The 20,484-nt window shown below is 41.6% G+C and overlaps 1 protein-coding gene and 2 long non-coding RNA genes across 3 annotated transcripts; 2 read left to right on the top strand and 1 right to left on the bottom strand.

Moving 5' to 3' along the window:
- Positions 1 to 1,199: 1,199 nt before the first annotated feature.
- LOC142955403 (uncharacterized) lies at positions 1,200 to 12,134 on the bottom strand. The gene is made up of 9 exons (XR_012955849.1): positions 11,984 to 12,134; positions 3,882 to 4,066; positions 3,663 to 3,737; positions 3,255 to 3,453; positions 2,895 to 3,132; positions 2,678 to 2,790; positions 2,193 to 2,400; positions 1,900 to 2,086; positions 1,200 to 1,810 (listed from the first exon to the last, which is right to left on the bottom strand). It is a non-coding gene; the product is annotated as an uncharacterized LOC142955403 (long non-coding RNA).
- On the top strand, positions 8,109 to 10,912 carry LOC142955410 (uncharacterized). Its single transcript, XR_012955851.1, has 3 exons — positions 8,109 to 10,290; positions 10,401 to 10,479; positions 10,625 to 10,912. It is a non-coding gene; the product is annotated as an uncharacterized LOC142955410 (long non-coding RNA).
- Positions 12,135 to 12,171: 37 nt separating the features above from the next.
- On the top strand, positions 12,172 to 17,459 carry LOC142955376 (cytochrome P450 3A40-like). The gene is made up of 13 exons (XM_076096879.1): positions 12,172 to 12,323; positions 13,774 to 13,867; positions 13,951 to 14,003; positions 14,096 to 14,195; positions 14,317 to 14,430; positions 14,569 to 14,657; positions 14,809 to 14,957; positions 15,051 to 15,178; positions 15,307 to 15,385; positions 15,891 to 16,051; positions 16,145 to 16,371; positions 16,461 to 16,623; positions 16,733 to 17,459. The coding sequence occupies exons 2-13, from the start codon at positions 13,832 to 13,834 to the stop codon at positions 16,832 to 16,834; spliced, it is 1,401 nt and encodes a 466-aa protein (XP_075952994.1). The 5' UTR covers positions 12,172 to 12,323; positions 13,774 to 13,831; the 3' UTR covers positions 16,835 to 17,459.
- The last annotated feature ends 3,025 nt before the right edge of the window (positions 17,460 to 20,484 follow it).

Genomic DNA, 20,484 nt, shown 5'->3' with positions numbered 1-20,484 from the left:
TTAAACCTGTGCTTTTCCTGCTGTGACAAGTCAAAATGTCCAAATCTGGAGAGGATACTTGATAACTCGTCTTTCATCATTTATTTGCACTGCTCTTCGTACAGTACATTGCTGCCTTTGTTTGGATACAATGAAATACTTTGCATCTGTATCAATATCAAAGCCATTTGACCTGACCAGAATAAAATAATCATTTTTCAGCCAGAGTTGGACGTGGACACGGGGTTTCTACATCGTTTTATTAGACTGAAACGTTCCGTCTCCCCTCGTTCCCATTCCTTGAACTTGAATACCAACACACAATACTGATTCTGCAGTTTATTGACTAATTATGGATTACCTCCTACAATAATTACTGAAAATATGATTGATATGTCAACTCGGATAAAAAGAAAGCAAGCAAATCCCAAGAATGTTCTTCTTCCCGGACAATTTAAATCCTCTACGGAAACAGCAGAAAAATGAAACTCACTGTTGGAGAGTTTTAGGAGAGTTCGTGCAGATCATGAAGTCGGCGAATGGTCACTGCATCCACAGTTCATGAGCGGTCGTGGAGGTTACGCAACATTATGATCGAGATGTGATGTTATGTAACTTGCAGGAAACGCCCTCCCCATTATTAAGAGATCTCCCTGCTTTACGCAGCTTTCTGTCTCAAGGCATCACATGTATCACCTGCATTAACTTGTCACCTTTTTTTTTTCTGGCTGGTTTCAGTGAAGTTTCTTCATGTGTGAGTCCACAAAGATTTGAGACTTGAGATGAATCCTCATATGTTGAGTTCAACTTTTACTATTTCGTTTGGATACAACTTGTATTTGTTATTTCAATCACAAGATGGTGCCATCATATGTAAAGCACAAACAGGTGACAAGTTTGTAAAGTGGGAGGGCCAACTCTGCTCAGGTACATGTCACACAGGTGAGCATGATGCAACTTTTCCTAAAGCTTTCTCACAGGTTTGACAGACAATTTAATTTAATTTAGCCTAGGTAATTAGGCCACATTAAATAATGACATGGCATCAAATGTCGGTGTTTCTGCCAGGGCTCTGGCATACAACAGTATGCCCAACAGTGTTAGCAGTTACTCCTGTGGGTGTTTGTGACACATGTGCATAAGGCTACTTTGTGCAAACAATGTGTAAAACCCTTTTAGTAAAGCCACTCAAATGAACAAAATCAGTCTCCTCCCAAATGTAGAATAAGCCTATCAGATTTGGCATTATTTAATATGGAAATACACCTGTTATGCGCTTATTTATTTCCATAGATACAATTATTCTAATTTCTTTAATTTTCACAATGAAGTTACAATGTATGTTCAACACTGTTTTATTTAGATACTATAAAAAACAACAACATGAGCAGCTTAGATGCACAACAATAACATCAACAAGCACTGCTGGTCCATCAGCTGTATCATTTGCCATGCATGTGCTTTGACTGTGTTAGCGTCAGGTTCCCACGGAGGGCTGGGTCTGGCTCTTCACACCGCCAAGGGTCACGGTGCATCGGTTATTGGAGATATGGCTGGAGCGGACGCAGTGGTGTGTGCGCGTGTCGCAGCGCCTGCAGCTGCAACGTTGGGCAGCAGGATAATACAGGTATGGGTTGACGTCCTGGGGGCAGCCCGGCACATATGCGGCTCGGTACACCAGGGAGCGAGGCACACAGCTGCGCTGGATGACGAAATTCCTCCCAAAACGTCCCCTGAAGTTTACCAAAATTCATCTCGAAACCATACTGAAGTTTGGACATGATGCTTGCAAAGAAACAGCGAGTCACGCCATCACCAATTGCTGGATCTCCTGAAAAAGCAAAATACACAGTACAGACATCAGTTAAATGAATATATGATCGTTTTTTATCTTTATTTTTGCGTGTGTAACCAATTTACCCTTGAGTGTGTTTGTCAAGGGGCAAGCCCACTCAACATTAGCCCGCTTATGAAAAGAAAGGACTGTCCTCTGCACTGTCTCCAAGATCCATGGCAAGATAGAATGATTTTCCAGTTGCATGCCGGCTTAAAATGTTTTCTTTGAATCTCTTTGCTGCTTCACTGGGATTTGAAAGAATTTTCCAATCTAAAAAGAGTTTTTAAATGATTCCAATTAATACTGGATGAATTGATATGTAGAGAGCAACAATTTATTGCAATAAATGATGTAATGTTTAAATGATGTAACACACCTGGGAAGCCTCTCTCCTCAGTGGGATCTAGGTCAACTATCTCAGGAGCAGCTACATGTCCCTGAGAGGTGGCACGCAGTCGTTTGTGTTGCTGGCCCTTGTTGTCTCACTTGTAGCCTTGTCAACATGCTCACAAATCTACCTTCACTTTGGGAGGCACTTGTCTGTTGTCACCACAATTTCTACCTCACCACTGTTCTGTGATGGTCTTGAGTAAAGAGAAGCACGTTTTGTTATTGGGGCCAGTATATTTTATAGTACATTACACATTCACAAAAACACTGCAACTAGAAAAGAATGGTCATATAAATAGAATAGAATAAATCCATTCAAATTAAACTTTCCCTCAAGACCAATATTCAGGATCATCCACATTCAAAATGCTTTACATCTTTTGGCAGACTCCAGAGCCTAATGCTTAATGTCTGATGTACGACTACTTGAGTGCTTGACAAATGTGACGTTTTAGTTCTGTAGAGCAATACCTCACGCATTCATCACTGGGAGCCTTGATTCTTGTAAAAGGGAACTCCTCTCCACACGTCACACATTTCTGAGGTGGTCCAACGAGCTCATTACTGCATTCTGGTTGACATGCCTGACAAGATCATTTTAAAATGTAACACGAGCTATACTTTATGTAAATGTTCATACTCTTGCCATTTTCATATGGGAACACCAATTTAAAAGTGAGGATCTTACAGCGTTCCAGATTCAGCTTTCTTTGGAGTGGTCGGATGAAAATTGTAGCATGACCAATCTGTGTTTGTGGATCTTTTGAATGTCTCACATGGTAACCCTCATTGGGACATGGTATGATGATCAGTTGACGACCATGTTGTTCCAGAGATTTTGAGCAACTCAAATCCTCCCCCTTGTCTGAGTTTTGGATATGCCTCTAAAATAAATTCTCTAAAGTCATCTGGATCTGTATGACTACCTGAAAATAGAAGATAATAATCCAAACAACCGATCTAACTTGAAATATAATAACGTTTGATGTTTTTGAAAGGTAACTTAATTCAAGAAAGATACGTCTGTCCATCATGATGCCTGACTTACCTTGGAATGTAAGACGTTTTCCCCTAGTCCTGCAGCAGCAAGTCTATCTTTGGCGTATCGATTGGGGACTAAGGCCGCATTTTTATCCTCAATACAACAGAAAGAGTGAGTGTACGAATGAAGTTGTGCGGGCGCAGCAACAGTTCGCCTCCTTGTAGTCCTTCTCCCTCCAAAGTATGGACCAGTCTTGAAACCTCGGCTAGAATCAAGTGAAGAGGATAAGCTATAATCAGTACAAGAACATAAGAACGTTGCAGACGAAACATGTTGGCTAACGATATCATCGCACACTTTACAGGAATCTGATCTGACGCACATCATGAATAAATAAATCACTCATCACCGGCGATAGTGATTTAGTCTACACGAGGGATTTAGCATGGAAAAGTGTTCCCTGCAGAAACCTACCGTCCACTGGGTGCCTGGGTGTTACGTTATGTGGCGGCCGCGGAGGTGAACTTAGCTCGTTTGCGGTCCTCGGTGCTGCACAAAAAAATAACAAAGCAGTGAACGCCACATGGCTGCCTAGTTCAGTTTAATAGAGTATATTGGCACTTTGACCAACAGTATTTAGCTAAACAACTGCTGTTGTTATGCTGCTTATACGTTTAAACAGAAGAAACTCACAGTTCTCAAGCTGGTCAGCCACATCCCGCAGGTCTGCCAGCGGCCGCCCGGTCGAAGCCACGAGTGCTGCTAGCTAGTTTTTTGACGTCGTCCACAGGGATGATTTGCTCGGAATCGGTTGCTTCTGTCTTGCTCCCCTACTCGACCAATCCTGCTTAAGAATGAGGTTCGGACCGCCTACCTCACTAACATACGGACACAGAAATAAATAAATGAAGGAATACAGAAATGTATTTATTTATTTACGTCCCGTTTAGGTATTGTAACCGAGCGTCTTGGGTTCGTGTATAAGGGCACTTATCATACAGTAATAACTGGAGTCGGGAGACCAGATATCTTGTGTCAGCCCACGGCTACTCTCTTTATTATTGTTTTCTCCTTTGGCCAGAGGCGGGAGTTGCGCCTTCGCTACGGCAACCCTCAAGGGACATATCATCGTCAACACCAGAACGATAAACATGAGACAGTCTGTTACAGTATCAACTTTCATTTATTCATCTCAGCATTTATTTACTATTATATTTATTTATTTCAGCATTTAAATATGTCTGTATTCATGGGACAGCCTCGTCGCAGCCGCGCATGCGCGGTAACGCATTCGGTCTCCAAACGGCCACAGCTGGCGCATAGAACGATAGTCAAGATCAAAGGCAAAACGCCAGTTCAGAAACAGACTCTATAGAACGGCATGACGTCACAAAGAGATGAGAGATCAAAGGCAAAGAAACTATATAGCCTACCTACCCCAGACTACTTCTCCACACTACTTATTGAGGACGTTCAAGAGACACCAGTACTACAGTGGGACGAAGAAAGATAAATCAGAGGCAAAGAAACTCTATACCCCAGACTTTAATTCTCCAAACTAGTTATTGAGGACTTTAAAGAGACACCAATGGAAGGAAGAAAGATAAATATGTATAACCTAAACATGAAAAACTTTTGGAAGGGTCTAAGGAAGTCAAAGCATTGCAATGATGTCAAGTCGGCTCGAGTCAATGACATTGAACAGCAGCCAAAGGTGGCTGAGCATGATAATGTCAAGTCGGTCCCACTTTCAAGAGACACCAGTACAGTGGAAGGAAGAAAGATAAATATGTATAACCGAAACATGAAAAAGTTTTGGAAGGGTCTAAGGAAGTCAAAGCATTGCAATGATGTCAAGTTGGCCCGAGTCAATGACATTGAACAGCAGCCAAAGGTGGCTGAGCATGATAATGTCAAGTCGGTCCCACTTTCAAGAGACACCAGTACAGTGGAAGGAAGAAAGATAAATATGTATAACCGAAACATGAAAAAGTTTTGGAAGGGTCTAAGGAAGTCAAAGCATTGCAATGATGTCAAGTTGGCCCGAGTCAATGACATTGAACAGCAGCCAAAGGTGGCTGAGCATGATAATGTCAAGTCGGTCCCACTTTCAAGAGACACCAGTACAGTGGAAGGAAGAAAGATAAATATGTATAACCGAAACATGAAAAAGTTTTGGAAGGGTCTAAGGAAGTCAAAGCATTGCAATGATGTCAAGTTGGCCCGAGTCAATGACATTGAACAGCAGCCAAAGGTGGCTGAGCATGATAATGTCAAGTCGGTCCCACTTTCAAGAGACACCAGTACAGTGGAAGGAAGAAAGATAAATATGTATAACCGAAACATGAAAAAGTTTTGGAAGGGTCTAAGGAAGTCAAAGCATTGCAATGATGTCAAGTTGGCCCGAGTCAATGACATTGAACAGCAGCCAAAGGTGGCTGAGCATGATAATGTCAAGTCGGTCCCACTTTCAAGAGACACCAGTACAGTGGAAGGAAGAAAGATAAATATGGATGAGCTAAAAATCAAAGACCATGGGAAGCGTCTAAAGAAGTTAAAGCATTGCAATGATGTCAAGTCGGTCCAACTTAATGACCTTGAACAGCAGCCAAAGGTGGCTGAGCATGATAATGTCAAGTCGGTCGAACTTTCAAGAGACACCAGTACAGTGGAAGGAAGAAAGATAAATATGGATGAGCTAAAAATCAAAGACCATGGGAAGCGTCTAAAGAAGTTAAAGCATTGCAATGATGTCAAGTCGGTCCAACTTAATGACCTTGAACAGCAGCCAAAGGTGGCTGAGCATGATAATGTCAAGTCGGTCGAACTTTCAAGAGACACCAGTACAGTGGAAGGAAGAAAGATAAATATGGATGAGCTAAAAATCAAAGACCATGGGAAGCGTCTAAAGAAGTTAAAGCATTGCAATGATGTCAAGTCGGTCCAACTTAATGACCTTGAACAGCAGCCAAAGGTGGCTGAGCATGACAAAGATGTCATGTTGGCCCGAATTAATGACCTTGAACAGCAGCTAAAGGTGGCTGAGCATGACAAAGATGTCATGTTGGCCCGAATTAATGACCTTGAAAAGCAGCCAAAGGTGGCTGAGCATGATAATGTCAAGTCGGTCGAACTTTCAAGAGACACCAGTACAGTGGAAGGAAGAAAGATAAATATGGATGAGCTAAAAATCAAAGACCATGGGAAGCGTCTAAAGAAGTTAAAGCATTGCAATGATGTCAAGTCGGTCCAACTTAATGACCTTGAACAGCAGCCAAAGGTGGCTGAGCATGACAAAGATGTCATGTTGGCCCGAATTAATGACCTTGAACAGCAGCTAAAGGTGGCTGAGCATGACAAAGATGTCATGTTGGCCCGAATTAATGACCTTGAAAAGCAGCCAAAGGTGGCTGAGCATGATAATGTCAAGTCGGTCGAACTTTCAAGAGACACCAGTACAGTGGAAGGAAGAAAGATAAATATGGATGAGCTAAAAATCAAAGACCATGGGAAGCGTCTAAAGAAGTTAAAGCATTGCAATGATGTCAAGTCGGTCCAACTTAATGACCTTGAACAGCAGCCAAAGGTGGCTGAGCATGACAAAGATGTCATGTTGGCCCGAATTAATGACCTTGAACAGCAGCTAAAGGTGGCTGAGCATGACAAAGATGTCATGTTGGCCCGAATTAATGACCTTGAAAAGCAGCCAAAGGTGGCTGAGCATGATAATGTCAAGTCGGTCGAACTTTCAAGAGACACCAGTACAGTGGAAGGAAGAAAGATAAATATGGATGAGCTAAAAATCAAAGACCATGGGAAGCGTCTAAAGAAGTTAAAGCATTGCAATGATGTCAAGTCGGTCCAACTTAATGACCTTGAACAGCAGCCAAAGGTGGCTGAGCATGACAAAGATGTCATGTTGGCCCGAATTAATGACCTTGAACAGCAGCTAAAGGTGGCTGAGCATGACAAAGATGTCATGTTGGCCCGAATTAATGACCTTGAACAGCAGCCAAAGGTGGCTGAGCATGACAAAGATGTCAAGCTGGCCCGAATTAATGACCTTGAACAGCAGCTAAAGGTGGCTGAGCATGACAAAGATGTCATGTTGGCCCGAATTAATGACCTTGAACAGCAGCCAAAGGTGGCTGAGCATGACAAAGATGTCAAGCTGGCCCGAATTAATGACCTTGAACAGCAGCTAAAGGTGGCTGAGCATGACAAAGATGTCATGTTGGCCCGAATTAATGACCTTGAACAGCAGCCAAAGGTGGCTGAGCATGACAAAGATGTCAAGCTGGCCCGAATTAATGACCTTGAACAGCAGCTAAAGGTGGCTGAGCATGACAAAGATGTCATGTTGGCCCGAATTAATGACCTTGAACAGCAGCCAAAGGTGGCTGAGCATGACAAAGATGTCAAGCTGGCCCGAATTAATGACCTTGAACAGCAGCTAAAGGTGGCTGAGCATGACAAAGATGTCATGTTGGCCCGAATTAATGACCTTGAACAGCAGCCAAAGGTGGCTGAGCATGACAAAGATGTCAAACTGGCCCGAATTAATGACCTTGAACAGCAGCTAAAGGTGGCTGAGCATGACAAAGATGTCATGTTGGCCCGAATTAATGACCTTGAACAGCAGCCAAAGGTGGCTGAGCATGACAAAGATGTCAAGCTGGCCCGAATGAATGACCTTGAACAGCAGCTAAAGGTGGCTGAGCATGACAAAGATGTCATGTTGGCCCGAATTAATGACCTTGAACAGCAGCCAAAGGTGGCTGAGCATGACAAAGATGTCAAGCTGGCCCGAATTAATGACCTTGAACAGCAGCTAAAGGTGGCTGAGCATGACAAAGATGTCATGTTGGCCCGAATGAATGACCTTGAACAGCAGCTAAAGGTGGCTGAGCATGACAAAGATGTCATGTTGGCCCGAATGAATGACCTTGAACAGCAGCTAAAGGTGGCTGAGCATGACAAAGATGTCATGTTGGCCCGAATGAATGACCTTGAACAGCAGCTAAAGGTGATTGATGTCAAGTTGGCCCAAATTAATGACGTTGGGCAGCTTGATGAGGCTCCAGCTGCTGAGACTCAGACCAGAGGTTGGTGGTTTCTACTGACAGCAGGAGCGTTTCTTGGCACCGCCGCTGTCGTTGGAGTGGGAATAGCGAGAATTTTAATGTATGAGACTGATATAGCCTACTCGCACAACCGCCCATGGTGATTAGCACAAAGATAACATGTTGTGAGTGTGATGCCCACCAATGTGTTAGCGGGACGTGAAGAGCAAAGCAGGATGTGAAATCCTTCTTTTCGAGTGACTAAGCGTTCAGGAGAGAACTGCAAGGCTAATAATGTTTAGCATTTTAAGACAATCCTACAGTTATAGATTATGTTATCCTTCATGTTCGAGAACATTTAATGTGCATGTACTGTACCGAAAATAATGTTTATTTTCGTTGTTTAGTGCTGTATGGAATTGGTGTCCGTCTGCGCTACATGTGCATTTGAACTCGCACAAAGATAACATGTTGTGAGTGTGATGCCCACCAATGTGTTGTCACATGTGTGTTATGCATTTTGTTTTCATGCACAGCCAATATGTTTTAAAGTGAGCACACTTGTTTATTCCAGCAATAGTTTTAGCAAACATTTAGCATTTTAAGACCATCCTACAATTATAGATTCTGTTATCCTTCATGTTCGAGACTTTCTATCTATCTTTAACTTTTTATCTCATAACTTTCTGTCTCATAGTCTCATAACTTTCTGTCTCATTTAATGTGTTGTAATTCTGTTATGCTGTTCTACACATGACATCTATTGCACTTCTGTCCATCATGGGAGAGGGATCCCTCCTCTGTTGCTCTCCCACAGGTCTCCTTCTTTTACCCCGTTAAAAGGTTTTTTTGGGGGATGTTTTCCTGTTCTGATGTGAGGGTTCCGGGACAAGAGGATGTCAAATGTGTACATATTGTAAAGCCCTCTGAGGCAAATTTGTAATTTGTGATTTTGGGCTATACAAAAATAAATTGAATTGAATATCCATCTGTTTTACACCACTGGCATCACTCCTCAGTGTGTTTTTTAATTTGGAAATATTGGCAGACACAGAATACAGTACAGTAAGCATGTACTTCGACAAATATTTCCATTGTTTTTCAGCTTTTTGTTAACATATACAAACAAACAACAAACCTGTCCCACCCACTGGTACACCCATCTCGAAGAACAGAAAAGTAAATAAATAAAAAGATCACCTCATTTTGCCGTGCTAGACGTCATTATATATATGTACATAAACACACACATACATGGTAAATCTGTAGACACGCCTGCATCACTCTACAAAGTAAATACATAATCATCACATCATACAAGCACAATATGCTCAAAAATCAAATGACAATAGGATTGGCCAGTAGGTAGAAACCAGAGTGCCCAAATTATTACTTGTCCAACAGAAAGAGAGTCAAATGAATCAAAAAAATAAATAAATCTGTTTTATACCACTGGCATCACTCTTCAGTGTGTTTTGCTGCAATCTTCTGATTGCCTTGCCATGTTAATGACTTTTTCCAGGTCTAGATCTTTTTCCATGCATTCCGAGTATGGAGGACAGAAATGACTTAAGTATAAATAAATAAATGCATTAATAAATGTTTGAATACAGAAATAAAAGAATAATTAAATGCTGAAATAAATACTGAAATAAATAAATATTTTTGTGTCTGTATGCTATTGAGGTGGGCGGTCCTAACCTCTACGCAGGATTGGTCACAGGAGTGTGATCACTTCTGGTCCACTACTTCTGTCTTACACAGTAACGTTGAAGTTGGCTAGCCCGCAGACAGCTGCCATCTTAATCTCCACCTACAGGCTCTACCAACAACCATCACTGCTGCCTCCACCTGCAGATCCTCGCAGACACCTGCCGCCTGAACCTTCACCTGCAGCCATCAACCTCGGCCTCCACCTGAAGATGCTGCCAGATGACTCTAGCTCCACCTGAAGCCTCCTCCATCAACCTGCACTGCTGCCTCCTCTCCTATCGCCATGTGAAGACCATAGCGGAACAGCAAGGACCAGAGACACACTCGTAAATATCACCTCTCAGATAACAAACAGAAACATAGCTGTGTCATAATAACATGTCTGGGCTGATGAAGTAAAGCTGCCTTTCTGTTTACATCCTTCTTCTCCTCACAGCTATTTCCACACATTGACTGACTGTGATGCTGAACTTCATGGAACAGAGAGAGCTCTTCTTCCTCCCACTCAACTCAAGGTAGAGTAGATCAGCCGGATGTTCAGCAGTGTGAGATATGTCTCAGTGTGTAGCTGTGCTTCTTCAGCTCATCTGATTTTTTTAATGGAGGGTTGGTGATGCGTGTTATTTCAATACAACACATGTTCTTTGTGGTTTCCTCCAGACCCTGTTGGACTTCACATCCAGATCCACCAGGAGCTGATAGAGAGCCGATGAGGACGATCCCTTCTTCCAGAGCTGCGTACCAGAGATGCTCCGTCCTCCTCCACATCCTGCACATTCGCCACCGACTCCTGCTGCTCCTCTCCCAAACTGAGAGCGCCCCTCCCTGTCTCAGTTCCACCACCGCCAGATTAGTGGAGGTCTGAAGAATGCAGAGACGGCCAGTTAGCTCACTCTGTTACTGTGCACGTGTAAACCTTTTCACTGTTGCTCAATAAATGTCCATCATTCTCTGCAGTCATCAGATCAGTCGTTTGTGTCCACAAGAGTTAACATAAAACAGACACGTTCATATTAGAGATCAGTCAGTTTTTTTATGTTTTTTACTTCAGTTTACCAGCAGATATTTTTATTTACTTTTTACTTTTTGATAAATGAGTTGATACAAATTATTTATTGGTTAAAAATGCTTACGTAGGTTTATCACTGTAAAATAATAAATCATCATCTCTTTCATCATCACCATGTCTTTCATATATGAAATTCATGTCTTTAATGCTTTATAAGCACAATCATAAGACATTATAATGTATCTGGCGGGCCGTGCATTTTATACCTGGGCCTTCACTGCTGTCTTACCACCTAATAGCCTCATGATGGCGCCACAGCTACGGTTATTTGTTTCTAGGTGTGCAACATCACGTATTCGTATTAAACCGTTCGGTACGAGGCTTATAAACCGAACAATAATACTAGTGCGTTTGGAAAATGCAGAAGCTTAAATTATGGTAAATATAATGTTTTCGGTGGAGACACCGGTCTGTCTGTCTGTTTAGTTTCCGGGGTCAGCGTCTGACCCCGGAAGCAAAACAAAACACAGCTGAGGCACGTATGTTCTGCGAGGCTATGCTAAACTAGCTTAGTAAGGAAAACAACACGGACAAACTCACGCCACATTCTCCCCGCAGCGTTTAGGCAGCTGTTCCCAACTGATTCAAACAGGGCTAAGCAATCGCCACACAATCCCCATTTCTCCAGACCATAATTATTGTTTGTAAAAGAAAACAGCCCAAAATGATTCAATTATCCAGACCCTAAACCCACGCAGGATGTATGCTTCGTAATTAACGGACAATGCATATGGTCAAAATCGATGTAATTAACACAATGACAAGAGCGAACTCACAAGAACCAGTCACATATTTACAACAAAGCATGACAAAACAATCCAGCAACACTCACACTAAAGAGCAAGGGCCATTCAAATAGTATTTACATCAGGGAACACTATCCATAAACGACACGATAGGCAAAATTAACACACTGCAGATGTAAAGAAAACAAAAGCAGTTTCACTTACCAAATGCTGTTCTATTTGTCCAGACAATCGTAGAATCGTAACATAAAGCCTTATAACAAAGCGTACTATAGGATAATCTCATCACTGGTAATCAAGGTTCGGTAAAGTTAGAAAGATATTGACAGATTCGGACTTCCTGTATTTTAGCAACGTTTCGTTAACGATTTATTGAACCGGGAAGTCCGAATCTGTCAATATCTTTCTAACTTTACCCAAGTTCAACGGTTAAAGAGACCGTCTAATCAACAGGAGTCCGACCTGGAACAAAGTTGGGCTTTTTCCCCGAGTTTTCCATCGAGACCTGGACTTTAATAGTGTTTGTCATCACTCTGATCACAGTGTAAGTAGCCTCTGTGGTGTTGTTTACCTCTGTCTTTTAAAACCCCAGAGACAGAGTTTGTACGCAACACGAGACAACTCCACATAACAAGCGGAAATAATTAATTTAGCTGTTTCGTTACAGTCAGTAGGCGTTCAGAGTAGTTTCAAACAACTGGTTTGTCAGGCGGAGTTGCTACGCAGACGGAAAAACAATCAGGCAGCAGGAAGTGAATAGATGTGATTGTAGCCTGTTCTCACTGGTGGAGGTACTGCCCAATGGTTAGATTTAATTAAAAATATATATACTTTTTTAGTAACAAAACTAGTTTTTTTTATAACTAAATGCGCTCAATAATTCACATAGCATATTACATAAAACAATGAATATATGAAATCTGGATTCATTGGCAGTTGGCGATGTGTGACAGTAATTGCAGCTGATATGTGGCAACACACTCTTTTGTCATTTATTTGGGAAGGTGGTCCTCGAGGCTGAAGTTAAAAAAAATGCTGAGAGCCCCATGGCCCCTGGGTCTACTTCCTGTTTCTATACGGAATATATATATACAAATGTTTATCTTAAATCATTTTGATGCATGTTCTAATACATCTTTAGGCCTCTAACGTTTGCTCTATTTAGCAGCACTGTGAAACAGCTGTTTTTCAAACCACAACATAAAAAAAAAAAAGATTATGAAGCTGTAATTTGTCCCAACAGAGCTAAAAAGCCCCATGTGTGCAGTCCCACACAGTGAAGAGGTCTTATCAGCCAACATAATTAAAATCACCCGTGTGAGTCAAGCACAGAACCACATAATAGGCCCCTTTAACAGCAGCCATTTTGCCATGTCATTGTAGAGTAAAGGCAGGTGTAATTACACCTGTGTTTACTCTGCTATGACATGGCAAAATGGCTGCTGTGAAACGCTGCATTATATTTCAATAGACCATTTTCGGGGCCGATACTTGGACGTGTCATGGCAGGAAAAACACAGGTGTAATTAATAACATTAACGATGGCTGTGTTTCATTTAAGTGAGCCAGTTTCGGAAGGCCTTGACTATTGGGACAGATATTGAACCAAGCTATCATTAACAAAATTCATTACATCATTACATACAAGAAAGTTGATTATGTAGCAGGACCGGTTTGTTTTATAACTGCTACTTTTATATGTAAAGAATGAAACTGCTTACTTTTAAAAGCCACCTCTCAATTTATGATTACTGAAGAAGGGTTATGCCCAAAAAACCAACGCAATAAAATAGGCCAATGACATTTTTTTCAAAAATGTCTTTCTTTAAACTTGCCCATTTTCTTTTCACTTATGATGAAAACAATTGACAATATGAAAGGAGATCCTTTCGGAGAATGCATGAAAGAAATAAAGTCTGGAAGAATTCATAAAAGAAGGGTAGATCAACGGAGGGATTTGGTCTCTGTTTTCTAATCCTGCTTTTAATCCTCAGGTATGGATATGCACCATATGGATTTTTCAAGAAAATAGGCATCCCTGGACCCAAACCCATGCCCTTTATTGGGACATTTTTGGAGTACAGAAAGGTGAGACACATTTTTTAAATTAGAACAGTGGTCGCTGACGCTTTGATACCTTGTTCACACTGCTCTCATTTCGTTCCCTATAGGGCATATACAATTTTGACACAGAATGCTATCAGAAATACGGAAAGGTGTGGGGGTAAGTGTGCACGCAAAAATATTCCCTACTGTACATTTTTCCTGCTGTGCTCCAAGATACGACTGACACAATATCTGCTGTCGCATTACAAGGTTGTACGATGGCAGGCAGCCTTTACTGGCAACAGTGGACACAGCTATGATCAAAACCATCTTGGTCAAGGAGTGTTATTCAATCTTCACCAACAGACGGGTAAGGAAAAATACATTGTCGGGGAAATTTCCCAAATTATTACCTCAATACTAATCGAAGAACATAACGTAAAGAAGACATCCTCTGTGTGTGTGTGTGTGTGTGTGTATGTGGGGGTTAGGATTTTGGTCTAAATGGACCCTTAAGAGACGCCGTATCAATAGTGGAAGATGAGAAATGGAAGAGGATTCGCAGTGTACTCTCTCCGTCATTCACCAGTGGAAGCCTGAAAGAGGTTAAAAAGCACACTGCAGCTTTAACATATTTGTAATGAGAAATATTGATTCACATGTGCACTAAAACCAGTTGGTCCATGATTCCGGTATGTACATATTTCATGATTTTAATGTTTTTGTTATTTACTTTTGGGCAGATGTACTCTATAATGTTGCACCACTCAAGTAATCTGTTAAAGACCCTTCGCAAGAATGTAGAGGCGGATGAAGTCATAGATGTTAAAGAGTGAGTAATGTGTTTGTGATGAGATTTGGACACAGACTCTTCACCTGTACTTTTCAGTTCTAGAGATGATTTTCTTATTTCTTAACACAAAACTTTGGATGGTTTCACGTCTTAGTTTTTCCTACATTACACTTTACCCCATTTTTTGCAGAGTGTTTGGACCCTACAGCATGGATGTTGTGACCAGCACTGCCTTCAGTGTGGACATTGATTCCATCAACCATCCATCCGATCCTTTTGTAGCAAACATTAAGAGAATGGTGAAGTTCAACATCCTGAATCCCCTGCTTGTGCTTGTGGGTATGTCAAACATTACGCCGTTTAATCAGATTGTTCAACTTGTCCCTTTGAGCCTTGAATTAACTATATATTTTGAATTCTTTTTCATTTCAGTTCTGTTTCCATTCTTGTCGCCAATTTTTGCGAAGATGGATGTGACATTGTTCCCTTCTGAAGTATTAAAGTTATTCTACAACTTTCTAAAGACGATCAAATTAGACCGGAATAAGAATGAACACAAGGTAATATTTATACAGTCCATTAGCTACAATGGATTTGATGTTGGTTTTTATATGTTGTGTTCATAACCTCTCCCTTGAACACAAACTGAAAAATCAAATAAGGATATCCACTTGTTTTTGTCCTCTAGAACCGAGTGGACTTCATGCAGTTGATGGTGGACTCTCAGACGGCGATGACCGACGAAGAGAATACGAGCTCTGACAAAGGTAGAGAAAGAAACCAGAGGGAGGAAGTGACGTTCAGGATTTTCTCTGTAGTCATGGCTGAATAGTTAAAATTCAGGATATCAAGGGTCACTTTCTTAAGAAAAAGCCATTGCTTTTTATTATGCTCAAGTTGAATGTTAACGTCATTTTGCGTTCTGTCAATCACTGACGAGTAAATAGGAAGTTTGCAAGGAAGGAAGAGAGCATCTTTGTGACTGTTGAAGTCAAACAAAGAATCGGGTTAAAAATATCTGGTAAAACTATGAAGACATTATGACATGATTTGCAGAACCTTGTAAACAACAATTTCAAGTTGTTTTAAAAGGCTTCATATTCATCCAGAGCTCTGATGTACAGTCACCGTCTGTTTCCAGTTCTAGAATCAGAGTCAAAGACCAGTGACAACCCACTGAGTTCCATAATTATCCAGTCAGACGTTAAAAAGGTTCATGTTAACAATATGAGTCTTTCCAGACCGCAGAGTTACAATGCATTTGTGTTGCAGGACTGACTGACAACGAGATCCTGTCTCAGGCTCTGATATTCATCTTTGCTGGCTATGAAACAAGTAGCACCACAATGGGATTTTTAGCCTACAACCTGGCAACTCACCCTCAAATCCAAAAGACCCTGCAAGAGGAGATTGATGAAACCTTCCCAGAAAAGGTTTATTTTTTATTTTTTTTATACTGTAATTCAATTTTGTTTTTATCAGCAACTAATCCTCTTCTACCAACTAATGACTACTTTATACTCCAGGGTCAGCCAACCTATGAAGCTTTGATGCAAATGGAATACCTGGACATGGTGTTGAATGAGTCAATGAGGCTGTACCCTATTGCTAATCGATTAGAGAGAGTGTCAAAGTCTTCTGTGGACATTGACGGTGTGACCATCCCTAAAGGAACTGTTGTCATCATACCAATTTACACTCTCCATCGTGACCCTACGTTGTGGCCTGAGCCTGAATCCTTCAAACCTGAAAGGTACTGCATAAATGGCAGGCTACGGCTACAGATTTGACCCAATTCTAGTCATTTGGCTAATCAATTTAAAATATGTGTTCATTTTTCAGGTTCAGCAAAGAGAACAAAGACAGCATTGATCCTTATTCCTACCTACCATTTGGAGCAGGGCCAAGGAACTGTATCGGCATGCGATTTGCTCTCGTAATGATGAAGTTGGCCCTGGTGGAGATCCTCCAGAACTTCAGCTTTGTCACATGCAAGGAGACACAAGTGAGAGGACTTTCAGTATCTGTGGTCTTTAAGCAGTGACAGATGTTGGGTGAGATTGTATTTGAGCTTCCGAAGGGCTTCATTTGTGACACGTGTCTTGTTTTTCTAGATTCCAATGGAGCTGTCAAATTATGGATTCACCACACCCAAGGTTCCCATCGAACTGAAGCTGGAGCCCAGAACCGCCACTGCAGATCCTCCCTCAAGCTAACTGCGGTCAGGACACAACTTCAAATGACCGACCATCTTGTGACACTTTCAAAAAGGAATTCAATAACAACATTGACTATGCATTACATAATTACAATAACAAAACTTGCCCAGCCAACAGCCTGGCTCCAAAAGCATCTTCTGATGTTTTGTTTTGTTTCTATGTATTCTAACTGAATATATGAATTTGTGTAATCTCTTTAATATAAAAGAGCGTGCTTTATGATAAATCACCATTGCTGTTCTTGCTTTTACTATCCTTGTATAAGTGCTTTTTAACAGGATCAAACTCTACATAACTGTTGAAATATACGGTTAACAATTTAAAAAAAACAAATACTATTATATTATATGGATGAGCCTGCAGAGAGTTTAATATGCGCAGGTATAGTTATCCAGCTTTGCTTGTTTCCATGTTGTTAGTGATTTGTTTTGTCCTCTTCACTCCTTATTTCACAAGTTTGAGAGGGTGGAGCTAAGAGCTCATTCCAAAGTGCACCCGAGTGGGCCTGGCTCAGGAAACTATGTCAACAGGCCTCGTACACAACATTTTGACATTACTGATATTCTTGCAATCCCATTTGTGACTTTGTTTTCTATTTGCCTAATAAAAGTGCTCACACTTTGGTCTGTGTGGTCTCGCTGCTTTGTCACATTTTTGAAAAGGGTAATCCTTAAAATGTATCTAATTTATTAATCTGTAATTTTAGGCAAACAAGTTTTCCTTAGTTTGAAAATGTAATAGCAGTTTTGAAAAGTAGCTAAACTACTTGTACTACTTGTCAAGGTACATAGTTTCTTTCGACAGTTTAGCAGAATAACACTTTTACTTCAGTAACATTTTGAATTCAGGACTTTCAGTCTGGTGTGTACAGAGGTGAGAACGACATGCAGGCTTGTATGGTGATACAATCTTTGTCTTTCAGCAACAATAGGAACAGATCTTCTAACTAAAACGCCTCAAAGATCATGTTTCTGTTCCTGCTTTTCAATAAGACTGAGTCTAAAAGAAAAGGTAGAGAAACAAAAGAAGGGGATGTAAAGAACAAGATTAGACTATTCAATGCCAACCCTCTATTCCACTGAATCACTTTTAAATGTTATGCCATTGCTTCAAGGTGCTGAATGGCACCATGACCTCACACACCCATATTATGTGACAAAACCAGCACTTCCTGCTCTGCTATTTTAAATCATGATCTCCAAATGTGGCAGGTTTGAAATAAGGCACATTATGTTGCGATACTGCTAATTGGCCGTTAGGGGGCGATGCAACACAGTGAGAGACGATGCAAGCCCTCTCCCCCACGAGGCGTTAATTCTCTAGGGGGATTTTTGAGAAATAACCTGCTCTATGAGTTCTCGTGGTAAATGTACGGATTGTCTGTGCAGGAGCAAACTTTGCAATCATTTAAATCGAATTCAAAATGCATGTGTGTTCTAGGTTAGGCTACAAATAATCCACAGTTGAAGTGCACTCACTTCAAGTTTAGATGCTAGTATTGTAACGTGAAGTAAACATGCAACTATAGTGTGTGTGCCATCATTTTGCCAAATCTGTTATCAATTCAAACAATTCACGCTGCCTGACAATAATGGGTGGAAATCAACACTGGACGTCCGAAACAAAGAGGTTTATCCCACAGAGCCCGGAACGCCCTAATCTCCGCCCCCTAGCGGAAAGCCTGCGAGCCATTGGCCAGATTGTAACACTACGCCCCTTTGATTGGCTGGCGGCGTCGTCACTGACCGTCTGTTGTTCGCCCTCGTTCATGACAGTGAACCGCTTTGATTCATGCTGTTGGGGAGCCTCCTTTTTGGATTTGGAGAACAATTAATGCGGGCTGAGCGGTGCGCATGAAGGTATGTTTTACACGGAGGGTTGTGGGAATATTTGGCTACATGGCTTCCAGAAGTTAAGCCTCCAACTTAGTCAGGCTTTTTAGTAAGAAAAGGCAAAAGTCCATAGACGGGTTTCTGACCCGACTTGCTCGTTCTGGATGGGGCTTTGCCCTTTCACATTAGCCTAAGTGAAACTTTACAGCCGCAAACCAGGAAGGACTTTGTGCTTAATAATAATGCTGAAATAGTATTTAGAAAGATATTAAATAGAGTAACAGTCGCTGAGGACCAGGGGTCTTATGTTGAGTTAGTGTTCGGGCTAATGGGTGTGTTTACTTCAGCGATATTGATGCACTATTGATTTTGCCATTATCACTCCAGGCAATCTATATATGATGGCTAGTTTGGTGTTTGTGTGATGTCCGTGACACTTGAGCAATTGAAGTGAATGTTGCCAACACGGAAAATAATGACATAGTCCCTTGTGTCAGACAAAAGGCCCACGGGGCAGGTGGATCCTGAGCAACCGCTGCCATCATGTAGTGCTTTGAACACACTGAGCGGTCCCAGCACAGACCCTGCCTGGTTACTCAGCTAGGATGAGTAAAGTTTAACCCAGGCTTTGCTTGAGAGATTATTGTAAAGCCGTGAACTGCAGTGTGTGAACGCATGAGACTGTTGTCCACTGTTCTGCCTTTTATATTGACTTGTAGATGTGCCTCCATCATCATTGGCTGATCTGCATGGATGTACCATCTCGTGACAACACTGGTACATTGGCAGGGTGTCCATATTAAAGTCAAACTGCAACTCTACAGAGTGGGATTCAAGGATTGACTCTGGAGTGATGCTTCCTGTGGTGTGGGCATCCCTGGAATGTTGGAAGGATTTTCCATGGAAGATAATTTACAGATATCGGGTGACACATTTAGAGAGAGAGAGAGAGAGAGAGAGAGAGAGAGAGAGAGAGAGAGAGAGAGAGAGAGAGAGAGAGAGAGAGAGAGAGAGAGAGAGAGAGAGAGAGAGAGAGAGAGAGAGAGAGAGAGAGAGAGAGAGAGAGAGAGAGAGAGAGAGAGAGAGAGAGAGAGAGAGAGAGATTTGCCTACATTTACAGCCAACAGCTCAAACACACTAATATCCAAGCTAACTTACATCAGTGTGTGTGTGTGTGTGTGTGAGACTATAAGTGAGTAGCCAGTGCTGCACACACACTTTGTTGCTTTGCTGTGAATGTGTGGTGAGCCGCAGAATGCACCCAAGAATTTGGGCGCTGCCGCAAGAAAGTAAACAGTTGCCTTCACTTGAGATTCAACCTTTGCTGTCAGAGAAGAGGAGAGGTTAGTTTAAAGTGAAGATGAGGACAGTTGCTTTTAGTATTAATACAGACGGGTGACAAGTACATAAAGAAATGTGAGGAACAACATGACAAATGTAGATTCTTTAGAACACGAGGTGTCACTGAATGCTTTGGCGAGCAGGAAAATGATAAGAATCAGATTCACCTATACTGTATATTTGGGACCCTTGTGATTCGCAGCATCACCCTGTGGTTGTTCCGGCAGCCCAACACCTTACCAAGACACTTTAATGTGGATTTGAATCTTGCACAGGCTATGCCGTCAACCTTCAAAGCATCCTGCGTCTGTTTTATTTATTCATGGTGTGTGTGTGTGTGTGACAAAGAGAGAACAACATCAGGTGTAAGAGACAGGCTGATCATTACAGCTGCTGTTATCTGACCTCCCAGCTTGCACATATCCTCGTCACACACATAATGAGCGGCACTGTAAATAACATGAAAGCGACGTT

The sequence above is a fragment of the Anarhichas minor genome, unplaced genomic scaffold, assembly GCF_050575085.1.
Source record: "Anarhichas minor isolate MPS153535 unplaced genomic scaffold, ASM5057508v1 ptg000003l, whole genome shotgun sequence".
In the NCBI taxonomy this organism is placed as follows: domain Eukaryota; kingdom Metazoa; phylum Chordata; class Actinopteri; order Perciformes; family Anarhichadidae; genus Anarhichas; species Anarhichas minor.
The sequence above is the reverse complement of the archived record's forward strand: the minus strand, read 5'-3'. Positions and strand labels throughout refer to the sequence as shown.